We start from the raw sequence: 13203 nt of genomic DNA, 5'->3' as shown, positions 1-13203 counted from the left end.
TCTACATTTTTCTCTGCTACCCTCCCTGCCTCTCCCTGCTCCCAACCCCCTATCACCATTCTTAAGAGTGTTCTTCAATGGCTTCCAGCATCAGCACAGATCACACACCTCGGCATGATCTCCAGTGGCAAAGCAGACCAATGACATCAACAAGGCCCACGGCTACAGCAGGGACCACAGACACCAGCATGGCCTTCGACGGCAGCACAGACTGCAGACATCAGCATGGCCTAATTCATGGAGGACATAAAACTAGAACCGACTATTTCTTTTGCCCCTGTTTTTAAGCACTTTTTTTTAAAAAGCACTAATTTTAAATCTTTTCTGTCTGAAAAGGAAGAATGAGGATTCTCCTCTGGTGATGGTCCGGCACTCCACTGGCTGTAGGCCTTTTCGCTAGGCCGCACTGTGAGGCGTAAGCCTCTCTGTAGTGATGGGGTTACCATTTTACCGTGTATTAGTCTTTTTTTTTCTTATAATTCTATGAATTAAAAATGCAAATATATGTATCCAAATGATATTATGGCTCCTCATTTTATGTACCAAGTAGGCTCTTAAAACTAGAGAAAACAAAACTAAAACCAGACAGGGGTTGGGTGCTTGAGAAGCCTGTGGGCGTAGGAAAGAGCCAAACTTATGCAGAAAAGAAGTTTTTGCTGATGGTGAGGATAGGGAGCGTTTTGAGCAGTGTTGAATCACCACAGGAAATGGAGTACATGATATGAACCAAGTGTGAGGGTGAGTGTGCCCGGAAAGTTCAAGGTTAGGGTCTGGAAGGGCCAAGGAAACTTGGGACGAGAATGAACTTCTAATAGTCAAACACTTATCCCTTTTCCTCTTTTCTTTATTTTTAAAGAGAATGCAGTGTGTGTGTGTGTTTGTGTGTGTGTGTGTGTAGGGGGGTGACTGTGGAAGCCGTAAGAGGCTGGTACTGAAGCTGCGGGCGGTTGTAAGCTGTAGGACACAAGTACTAGCAGCCCCGCTGTCCTCTGTGAAACTCTTCACACTGAACTATCGCTGCTGCCTTTTCTTCAGATGCTTTGGAGATGCCGGTTATGTCAGCAGAAACCACTCCACATATTTGTATTTATATTCTGTAATTCATGCGATATCACCCATCTGACAGAACGCTGTGGTACTGCCCAGTGTGGAAGGCAGCAGGAATGAGGAGGAGGGAGGACCAGAGATAAAAGAAGGCATAACGTATTCGGCCCTTCCTTTCTTCCTACTCTCCTCAGCGAATTCCACGCGCTGTGCTGCTGACAGGTTTCTATGAAGGGTAAAGGACGTGTGTTGAATGAACTATGTTAGTATGGGTTACTAATGAAAGAGAAGAATCTGTGCTCCAAACAATACCAGTTTTCAAAAAGGGCTGCAAAACCTGATGTGCATCTTCAGTGTATTCTCCCTGTTTTCTGGGGAAATCTCTCTTAAGGATATGCCAGGGAGGGTTTCAGAGGTGTCTGACTTCTCTTAGGGAATTCACCTATAGTTCTCAAGCTTGCAGCCTGACAGCAGGCTACCGACGGCCTGCGGGGCTCTACCCACACTCTCTGCCACCTGTCTATCCTCCTTGTAAGCACAATGGACTCCATTTAACCATTTCTCATTAGATGTTTGATGTTGTGCTGCCTTGGGATTTTTAAGATGGCCCACCCGTATGGAGTGGTCGTCTTTGCTCAGACTTTGCATCCTGTTTCCATAACCTGTCCCCTTAGTGCTGATCAGATTGTTTCTCAGGAAATTCATCCTCTTACAAGCTCTGTAGTTCATTGGTTTAGAAGTAGATGTTTTGGGTTTTTCTTTAGTAACCAAATTTTCTATTACTATAGGAATTTTACAGGCACCCGTGGAGGGAGAACCTATGCATGCATTTCTCCAGTTCCATGGTGCACACCTGGAAAATATTATCTCGTGCACATTCGTGACGTTTTCTCCGTCCTCTGATTCCCACTGTCAGACATGTGCTCAGATCCTAGCTCTTCCCAGCTGAGTGACTGAGGGGACTCTAGCCTGTGTCTTTAAACCTCATTGGCCTCATCTGCAAGTCTCGGAATAGCAGCACCTGCTTCTGAGGTGGCTGGGAACGCTAGATGTCATCCTTGCGTGTGAAGCGCTTCAGGCTTTGTACATAAGAGGCCATGGAGAACGGTTGGAAACGAGACAAGCATGGCTCTCTCTCAAAGAGGCAGTAGAAGGTACCTTCTCAGGTCCCTGCCAAGACATTGGTGCATACAAGATACAGTAAAGTAGCTTATAGTAATTCTTCGTGGTAGTGCACTTGGTTTCACTACTGAAAAATCCTATTTTCTCCCTCGGGGTCCCGGTTCATTTCTTCCTGAGCTTTCTTGACAAGTGTGGTGTCACTGATGACCATCGTATTCCAGAGACAGAAAGGTGCTGATCACTGGTGTTCTGGAGATAAAGATAGGAGACTGTATCTGGCCTATTAAGAAAGAGCTAGAATCTAGGTCAAAAGAAAATTAATCAATGCAAAAGTTTAATGGCACCAAGAAAAATACTTGCTTAGACAAAATGAACACCGAGGGTCCTCCACAGGAGGGTCCTCCATTGGCCAAGGGGATTCATGTGGAACGTAGCTTGAGCTCATGCCTTCCAGTCAATAATGATGAAAAATTACCAAAAAATTCTAAAATTCATGTTGTATGTTTGTTTTTTATTTATTTATGTATTAACTCCTACAAAATTCACTTATGCAGTACCGTGATAAGACTTACCTAAAAGCATTTACTTCAGGTGCAAATGTTTGGAAGAACCAAATGTAACGACAGCAGCTAAGAAGTTGATTCTGATTTCTGTATTTTTGCAAATACAGCTGTGATTAGCATACACACATATCATGGATAAACACATACTTAAGAGGGTCAGACACAAATCATGTGTTCTGATTACAGGGCTGTGGCAGGCGGTTTAAATTATCATCCAACTTCCTATGCTTCGGGAACAATTGTCTAGAAAGTCTGCTAAGTCGTGTTCTAAATCCAGGCTATTAAATTAGCATTTGATCTACCATCCGAAAAGGCCTTAAGGCTTTACAGAGAGAGTTCCTTCAGAGAAGCAACTTTGTGTGTAGAGTTGCTAAGACTCGGTTTGGGAGCCCATGCTGGCTGAGTGTGGTCATGAGTCTAATTTGAGACTCCAGTCACCATCTCTTTGCCTCTTTTTTCCTTTTCTTTACTTTTCATTCATTATGTCTTCTCCCTCTTCCTTCTTTTTTCCTTAAGTTCTGTTTATTTTTAATTTTTAATTAAATGTTATATGAGGATGCTTAGCCTGTTTATGTCTGTGTATTATATGCGTGCCTCTTGCCTGTGAAGAACAGAAGATGGTGTCAGATCCCCTGAAATAGGAGTGACAAATGGTTGTGAGCTGCCATGTGGGTGCTGGGAGCAGAACCCTGGTCCTCTTGCAAGAGTAGCAACTGCTGAGTCATATCTCAAGCCCCACTTCCTTTCTCTTTTAAAGTTATCTTGAAACTTAGCCCACAAATAAGCAGCAATAATGTACAGGAGGCATGCTCCCAAGTGCCTTGGTTTCTCTTTAAAAAATAACATCAATTCTTTCGTTTACTGGAGAAGCACAAAAGAGGCTCTAAAATCGAGACATAACCTCTGATGTCAGTCAGTCAGAGGACAGTGCCAATGTCAAGGAATACCTTTTCAGTTCATATTGCTTACAGTTGTAGAGAACTCTCATCTATAGCAGGGTCCATTCCATTGTAAGAGTTAATTTCAAAAAGAACATAAAATGTTGTTTTCATTATTATACATTTGCAGACTTGAATATTCATTATTTGAAAGGAGATGCCATACTGTGTTTATTTATCTGTTGTAAAATCTGTTTTGAAAAACTTTCCTTAGTTCCTAAAATATGATTGGGTTCATAAAGGCAATTTATGTTCCAGTAACAAAGTCATTCTGTTTGGAATGAATAATGAAAATCTTGCTGTTTAGCTGTTTCAGGGAAAGGGGTGTTTATACTGTGAATTTTAAATAAGGCTGTGGTTTAGTTACTTTTTTATTACTGTGCTAACCCCCATGAACGAGGCAACTTATAGAAGAAAGAGTGGCTTCCAATTTCAGAGAATTAGAGTCTATCATAGTGTGGAGCGTGGCAGTGGGTGAGCAGGCATGGCGCTGTAGCGGTGGGCAGGCAGGCATGGTGCTGTGTTGGTGGGCCCACACGGCACTGTAGCAGTGGGCAGGGACGGCACTGTGGCGGTGGGTAGGCATGGCGCTGTAGCGGTGGGCAGGCATGGCACTGTAGTGGTGGGCAGGCATGGCGCTGTAGCGGTGGGAAGGCAGGGCATGGCGCTGTAGCGGTGGGAAGGCAGGGCATGGCACTGTAGCGGTAGGAAGGCATGGCGCTGTAGTGGTGGGCAGGCATGGCGCTGTGGCAGTAGCCCAGCGCTTTATCCACAAGCACAAAGCTTATGAGAAAGCTAACTGGGAATGAAGTGGGCTTTTGAAACCTCAAGTCCACCCCCCAGTGACACACCTCCTCCACACCTGTTAATCCTTTCCGAACAATTCCACCAACTGGGGAGCAAACATTCAAATAGATGAGCCTGGGGGGGGAGCATCCTCAGCCAAACACCACAGACCACCTGCTTTGCTGCAGCATTTTGTGCCTGAGGCAAATTTTGAGGCCATAGAATTCTCTCCCATGTACTTAAGTTCCAGCCTCTGAGCTCAGTGTGTTGGCTTGCAGCTTCTCTGTTGGTCCTGTTCTCTTGTGCCAGAGGGACAGTCTTAAAACATTTATCATATAACGACAAGAATGTTCTCCCCGCGGGCTGTGTTCATATCTTAGCTGTGACTTTTTCCTTTTGCTCCAGAAAATATTGTTTAAAACTTTTATTTTTACATTGATCATTTTCTTCCACTTTTTATGTCTTTATCACTGTTAGTGACTGATAAAGAAAATCCACCTTGAATAAAGAGGCTATGGAAAATAAAATTCCCTATCGTCCACTGTCCCTTCTAGGATTTCCCTGCTATTGTGTGATATTCAGCTCACCCCTAGTGATGCTTCAAGTTTGATTCTTTCAGTAAGTGGTTTTGTGTGGATTCTCAGTATTATTTCAAATATGATATAGTGAGTTCCGTACAGTTCGCTCTGTTTTCCCTATAACTGACGTGTTAGTGAGTGTGGAATCTCAGCAGAGAGACAGGAGGCGCGCATTGCTGGTGACTAAGCACCCGTGTCCTCAGAGGTCCTCCCTTCTTTCTGCCGTGTCTCGCATTCTAGGGTCCCATCCTGGAAGCCACGGTCACATTTATTTGTCTGGGCTGCAATAGTTTTTTATTGCTTTTGGTAACCTTGATGATGTTTAGGATTACTGGCTATGAATTTTGAGAATTCACATCTGTGCTTATTTCATTAATAAAATGCTTTGGGAAGGGAGATCTCAAGGTACATTGCCAGTGACTGAGAACAGTTGATGCCAATCTTGATCTTGGCTTGAGATGTTTTTACTTTTTCCTGAAGACCAACCAAGCATTTTCCTGGAAACATTAATATCGTATTCACTGAGGCTACCTAGGAGCCAACGGGAGCTGTTTTTTTTTTTTCTCCTCTCTCTCTCTCTCTCTCTTTACTGGCAAAGTTGCAATCCTGCTATAAGTTTCTAAGCGTTTAGACAAAAATAATTTCAGTGATGGTGAAGAACGTCTCTTTTCATGTGTTGCAGGTGGGAATGAGGTCACGAAACCAAGGCGGAGAAAGTCCGTCTAACGGGCACATCTCCTGCTCCAAGTCTTCCGTCATCAACAGTGCTGCTGACAAAGGCCCCTCAGAAGAGGCAAAGAAGAACAAGGCAAATCGCAGGGAAGATGATGTCATGGCCTCAGGAACTGTCAAACGGCACCTCAGACCACCTGGAGAAAGTGAGAAGAAGACTAAGAAGTCTCTGGAGTTATCCAAGGAGGATCTCATCCAGCTCCTGAGCATAATGGAAGGAGAGCTACAGGTACAGTCAGATCATTCAGGGCGCCTGCTTCTGGTTCCTGACCTAGAGAGTAAGGACCTAGCCGCCACCCCGCGGCAGACTGCGAGCGTCTTCCTCCTTTATATTTAAATCCTAATGTTGGCACAGGTTTTCACCGAATAAGTATTTGTTTAAAAATTGACAAGTGACCAGGTGCTGACTCCAGCTTCCAGCTTCCTTAGAAGCACAACGTTTCTCCATGATATACTTCAGCAATAGTTGATTCCGATTCTGGAAAAGGCTCTCCTATGTGGTCAGGGCTGTGACTGAAAGGTGTAGAAATGTTGGAGAAGGAAATGGCCCGTGGCAATTAGTACTTTTGTGTTCTAGGGGGGAGGGAAAGTGGGCAAGAAAGGCAGAGCTTTGCTGAAATGGGCCTTTCTGCTGTGTCCCATTTCATTTCTTTGTAATTCTCAGCCTCAGGGTTCTGCCTTGTCTTAGGAATTGAGACCCAGCGAATATATCACATTGTGAGGAGCCCGAATGGCTTCCAAAAGCATTTTAAAGTCTGTTATTTCATCTGACCTCGGCAAAATATAGACATCATTTATACATATTTTACAAATGAAGCTAAAGCTAGGAGCCAAGAGCTGATATGTCCAGATCTCTATTCAGAGTACTCCTAACTCTTGGTCCAGTGATCTTTCTGCCTACCCACACCAACTTTTCTAGCTCCCATGAGCCAGGACCATCTCAAGAAGTCTATGTTTGGGGGTATTCAGGAAACAGATCAATTTTTTTTAAAAAAATTTCTGAGCTTAAAAAAATTAGTTCTGACAGTAAAGGAAAAGTAACTATATTTTTTTCAAAGACAGGATGACTTAAGAATGAAGTTATTGTTTTTCCTTTTGTTAGTCTTTTGTTCCTTTGTTTTTGTTTTAGCTTGTAGGTGCCTCAAGGGCAGACTAACAACTGCAGGAAGGGAACCCTTCCTTGCCTCGCTGGTGCTGTCAGTGCCAGAGAGAGCCTAATCATGGTTAGTGTGGCTACTGTGTTCCTGTTGCCATCTGTGTGTGTGTCCAGATAAGGAGGCCTCTGGGGTAAAGAGAAATATAAAACACACAGAACTAAAGTTCTGAAAAGCACAAGCAAATACAACTGAACAAAACCATTGAAATTTCACAGCAAAAGAGAAACTTTCCAGAACACAACCATTACTAAAAATAATGTCACCGCTCCTAGACACATGGCCGTTGCTTTGTCTGTTACATTTGTGGGGTAGAGCTAAATGATGAGTCCAGCTTGGCCAGCTGTGCCCCGGCGACTGCTGGGGACTGAGTGTGGCGAGGGGGTGGGTGTCACCTTCATAGACTTCCGGAGCGAGGCCATCTTCTTGCATGATTTCAGCTGTGCCGGCTGTTGTGACTCTGTGGCTCCTGGAAGCCCTTCTTTCTGCAGGCACTTCTATTATATCCCGGTGAACCCCGAGGCCACTCACGTGACTATTAGGGACCTACTGGTGCTACGTGTCATTCTAGGCTGGTATGCAGAAGATAAGCTCACACTCCAGGGAACCCGAAGAAAGTAGACAGATGTCCCGAAGACAGGCATTTTAATTTATCTCTTTGAATATTGAATGCTTCCCTTACACGTGTTCCCGGTCAGTCACAAGAAAGTAAAATGTGTACAGTATCATTCATCAGGGAGAGGGGTGATGGTGAAGGGACTGGTACTTCAAAGAGTTCCATAGTGATTTTAGCTACAAAGCAAAGCATGCACACAGAGGCACCTCGAGATGCAGAGATGTTTCTGTAGTAGACACTTGTCTGTTAGCACCACCACATCGCACGGGGGTGTTGTGGCTAATAGCAGGAAGCTGTTCACACTAGCAAGTGTGAGTGGGCTGATGAAAGTGTGCTGGCTGTTTGCTAAGTTTGCTGGCCAGGAGAAGGGAAAACGTTCTGTCTAAAAGGCTGGGACTGGGAGAAAAGGCAGGCGTGTGCAATGGGAAGTAAGTTATTGTCAGCTCAGGACGGTAGGAATGGCTCAGCATCCATGGAGTAGTTAGTGTGCTGTTTCTCGGCCCTCCACTGACCTCCAGTCTCTTAGTGGGCTGGCTGTATGTGACTCATCCCAGCCCTTGATCTAGATATGGCTTCTATATGATACGGTTACGATAATGCAAATTACCTTGCCTCCTCTGTCTCCTTTCTTTCACAAACAGCTATGCCCCTGGCCCAAGAAAGGTCAATCCTTCAGTCATAGTTGCAATAAACCAAAATTCTTTGTCTTACATACAGTCCAACACCCTGTCTGTCTTATCACTTGCATTCTGGGAATGTTCACATGGGGGCAGACTGTGGAGACTTTATATTTACCCTCGACCTCCAGAATTTCCTCCATGTAAAGTCATATGTAAGATCACAAACCAAAGATGTTGTATGGAAAGATACTTTTTAAGCAAGAGAAATTAAAGAATTCTGTTTCATCAGAGGGGCAGAGCAAGATCAGAGCCCAAAGTTGGATGTGTTGCAAATATTAAAGATGGGGGCGGGAAGGAATACCCATACTGGGTACTATGCAAGTCTGGGGGTTTGTAGATGAAGTCTGTTGGAGAAGAACATCTTTCAGACTTTTCATTGCCACACCTCAGCAGATACAGACTTGTTGTCTCAGCACCAGGGCCAGTCAGTGTCGCTGGCATCAAAGTTGCTAAGTTGGTTTCTGTTATTACAGTTCTGTCCTTGACTGTTTCCAGTAACACATGCTTTCTAATAAATTGGACCATTTTTACTCTCTGGGTGAAAAACTCGTTACATATTTCCCAGACTGAACTGGAAGTAATGAAACTGTATACCCAAACCATTGTTTGGGCCCCATGATTCATTTCTCCTTGTATTTATTCTAAAATAGCACTTTTAAGAATCCAGTCAACTTGGCTGTACTAAAACAAACAAAACTTCAAAGGGAGTAGAGTTCACATCATAAAAACCACAACACGAAAAACTTGGCAAAAGTACATTCTTATAAAGTAAGTCAAAAACAAGACATGAATAAATTCTTCTTCCTGATTCAAGCCCTTTATATTGTAAATTCCCTTGGCTTATCTATTTCAATACATGTTAGGGGGAAAACCCTCAAATTGGGTCTCATTATTTCTCCCTTTGTTGTTATGTTATGTTCTCTTCTCCCTGCTTATACAGAGACACGGAGAAAACTAGGTAAGACAGTTAGATAATCTATCAGAATTCTTTTGGCTTTGGTGTTCTGCAGGCTATGTCACACAGTTGCCGACACACTGAGAAATCAATCTCTAACCCTAGGCAACTGGCAAAGGTGATGTATTTCAAGCACGGCTTATGAAACCGTCGAACATGCACAAAGAACTTTAGTTCTCTCTGCTCTGCCATTTCAGAATTTCTAGCCATTTTCTTTAAGACTGTTCACTAATTCATTGCCACTTCTCCATCTACTAGAGGGAAGCCTGTTCTTTGTTCTTCTTTCTCACCAAGGCAACTCATTTATTCTCAGAACTTCAATTAATAATCATTTATTAGTGGTTGTTTTACCACATTTGAAGAACATTACACTTATTATTCTTCAAACTTATGATTCTCTTTATCGTACTCTGAGGTGTCAGAGAGCTGAGAGGTTCATCAGTCAGCAGAGAGCTCTGCCTGGGGAGCGCTGGAGCTCGCTGAATTGAGTCCACTGGGAATGCTTTCCAGAATGATCCCAACAATTCTAAGCCTGTTGTCAGTGGGGAGAGTCAGGAAGGGAAGCTAAAGAAATAGTCATGTCTATCAGAAATCTAAAGATTTAGGAAAAAAATGGTGAAGAGGTATTTAAATTCGAAATAAACACTCATACATGGCTGTGGGGCTAATTTCTTCCCTCCTTAGCTGAGCAGTAAAACATGTTTCACACAGCAAAAGCCCTCAGAATACACACATTAACCTCTGTTTGAAGCCACCACATTTCTTTTCTCTTCTTTGAGCTTTCTTTAAGAGACATAAACAGTGTGACTTGAAAGTTAAATCCTACAGAGAAATGTGGTAGAATTGTAAAGGTTTGATGCCTGGCCCTCGATTGTTGACGCTGGGCCTCGCCTCAGTCCCTGAGGTACGCAGGGGGATTTCCTACCTTCTAGTGTGATTGTTGCTAAATTTGGTTAATACAGATGCTACTTGGACAAGTCTGAACAATGAAAGCAGAAAAAGGATAGCGGCTGGAGGGAATGACGTCAGGGAAGGTTTTCTATGATTAAAGGACTTTACTTGTACTGATAGGTTAAAAGGGTACAGAACCATAAAGAAACAGTGCCAAGGATAGGCAGGGAAAGAACCGCTGATGACAGAAACTTGGAGGGAACAGAAGAAAAGGAATTAAAGTCATGATTTGGGAACTAACCTGGACCTTGAACTTGAAATGGAGGAAAACCCTCCATCTTCTGCTTAACAAGAGGATGAAAACTTTGATTCTCAGGAGAAGGCAGTTGAGAGAGCTCCCTGACAGGCTTGCTCTTCTCACTCAAGTAGAGTGATATCCGTCCTACTGAGAGTTGCGGGCTAATCACTGGCTCTTAACAAGACCCCTACATGTTGAATCATCCCCCATCCCCCGGTGGGGGTGAGGTGTTAGATGAAGATTGTCGTGGATAATATGGTCACTACTGAGAGATGTACAGGCACTGAGACTGCATGTACCACCATAACTGCTCTTTTTAAAAGGAGACAGTGTTCATGGTGGTGAGTTTAGGGTTAAAGTTGTCAGAGTGGCTGCAGTGGAAAGACTGAAGAACAGGGAAGTAGAGAGTGTGGATGAGGACCCAGCAAGGAGGAGCTAGCTATTGTGGGAATGAGCAGGCCAACAGAGAATGACCAAGGGAGTGCTGGGAAGACTGGAGATGTGCCTCTTTGCACATAGGTTTTGACATGACACTGACTTACCTAACATAGCTAGATACTGAATGTGGTCTTGGAAGTAGCGGTGAAGGCAGCTGGAGCTAATGGTGTGAAGAAATAGTGAGGTTAGGTAGGGACTAAACCTCCCATGAAATGTTGAGACGTACGATGAAGGCGGATTTGGAATGGAGACCATGTCTGTCATCACTGCAGAGGCCAAGGGGTCAGCAGATGACTAAGCGGACAACTTTGGCCAGTGTCTTCCTCTTGCTTATGTCATTTTGTTGCTTAGGAATTTGTATGACAGCCTTACTAGCCTTTATTAGATTGAACTTGAGATTGCTCAGGCTGGTTGGGAGTCTCTGTTAACTATTTACTCCTTAGCTATGAAAAGTCACTTTTAGTGTCCTTTAAATGACCATTCCTACCCAAATAGGCAGGGTAGACAGCTCTCCTACAACTCCCACCCACCTTCATAAATACAAACTCAAACACTATCACCATTCCAAGGGGAATTGATCTCCTGTGTCTTTTACACTGAGAATACTTGCAAGACAAAATTAGGTCTCTTTTGGAAAATTGTAGTGTGTTATCCTTTACTTTTTTTTTTAACCAGTTTATATGTGTTTTGAGACCACCAAAGGCTTACTTCCTTGCTTTTTTCCCTTCAACACTTTTCCTTGTTCTGCTCTGAAATCCTGCATAATTTTGTTAGGTACAAATCATAGCATCCCATCTATACATGTTCTACTAGTGTCTTATATATTTATATTATGTTGCCAAAAAACCAAAAACTTTAAAGAAGGGACTAGAAAGGGCCTGTGCATATATCATCCTTGTTAGTCTATTGGTGACTGATAATCTCAAAATGTTTTAATAGTTATACACCGGTGGTCTGAAGCATTCATAAGATCAGTTTTAGTGTGTGTATACATGATTATGCCTGTGAACAGATAATGGTTTCTGTGTTGTATGTGCACATGTGTGTGCTCATGCAAGAACTTTATGAACTGAGCCTTCGCTCCAGACCAAGATTGATGTTCTAACGTGTTCAAAAAACATTTGAATTATGTAAAGTATAAGCATCATATACAAAATCACGTTGTTATTGAATTACTGATAATGGTCAGAAATATTTGCAATGCTATTTCTACCACACAAATAATGATTCCAGGGTTGGTTGGGGTTGCTTTGGTTGTGTGTTTTGATCATCTTTTGGGGGTGGGGGCTGGAACAGTCTTTAGTTACATGCATGTGTTTGTGTGCAAGCATAACAGTTCAGCTGCCTGAGGCCTTGGGCCCCTGGAGCTGGAGTTAAGGCTGTTGAGAGCCACCTGATGCCATGAGGCTGCTGGGAAGCTAATTTAGGTCCCTGCAGCACTATGCACTTTTGACTGCTGATCCGTTTCTCCAGCCCCTCTTTTGTCATCTTTAAAAAGAGCTGTCATACTCCACTGAAGACGAGGATAATCAGCTCAGATGGAATCACTCAGTGCAGCCAAGCACAATAGGCTCTTCTCGAAGGGGTGCAATACATCACCTTTTTCTTCAGCTACAGCTTTTCTGCTTCTAAATGGGTTCCATTTGTCACAGGGCGTGGCCTCCGGTAGAAACCCCATGCTTCTGGAGTGCTGGATCTCAGTTACCCTTTCTGGCTTTTTAGTGCGATGACTCACCTGCTCTCAACTGCTTCATCTTCAGAAGATCAGTCTGAGGTCACCTTGAGCAAGGCGCCCGGTGAAATCTTACACCACTGACATGACCAGAGTGCTGGGAATGCCATGTCTTCTCTGAGTTCAGGTGGCAGAAAGGCAGGCTGCTTTCTGATTAAAATCAAGACCAGAGCTGGCCTTTTGTTGACCGTAAAGCCTCAGGATCTGGTAGCAGTATTGTCTGCATTTTGACAAAGAGCTCTACTGTCTGATTTTCACTGTTTGCAGTGGAATAGATTTGACGTTCCTAATAGAATCAGTCTACAGTGAGGACAATATACTCACTGATAGTACAGGGCAGAACTCTGATTTTGTTGAGAAGTCGGGGGGGGGGGGAACATATTAATAAAGAAAATCTCCCAGGAAAGTACTTTCATTGTTTGCTGGAATCTGAACAGAAGCAAACAGTCTGCCGGAGGCTCAGTTAAAGATGGAGACCCTTCCTCTCTGGTGTGACCTGCTTTCTCTATCGGTCATTCCAGCTGAGTAAACTCTATCCAATTGTTCCAATTATCTGTCAATAACCCCAATAATTGTATATGTGTATTTGTTGTATGGAGCCAATTTTGAGTAAAATCAGGGTCTGTGCACATTAAATGGATTTGGAGCAGAAGGGACTCCTGATTTTAGAATGGTT

At 43.4% G+C, this 13203-nt stretch overlaps 1 protein-coding gene across 4 annotated transcripts in view; it reads left to right on the top strand.

Moving 5' to 3' along the window:
- Filip1 (filamin A interacting protein 1) overlaps positions 1 to 13203 on the top strand; it is a 214136-nt gene that overhangs the window by 106115 nt on the left and 94818 nt on the right. For all 4 annotated transcript variants that reach the window (XM_085689450.2, XM_085689448.2, XM_048435726.3 and 1 more), the window contains exon 2: positions 5714 to 5992. In XM_085689450.2, the coding sequence (XP_085545576.1) occupies positions 5714 to 5992 (279 nt within the window). The remainder of the gene's footprint in view (positions 1 to 5713; positions 5993 to 13203) is intronic.

This window comes from Myodes glareolus, chromosome 4, assembly GCF_982192425.1.
Source record: "Myodes glareolus chromosome 4, mMyoGla1.1, whole genome shotgun sequence".
Lineage (NCBI taxonomy): Eukaryota > Metazoa > Chordata > Mammalia > Rodentia > Cricetidae > Myodes > Myodes glareolus.
This window is presented reverse-complemented; position numbering and strand designations above follow the sequence as displayed.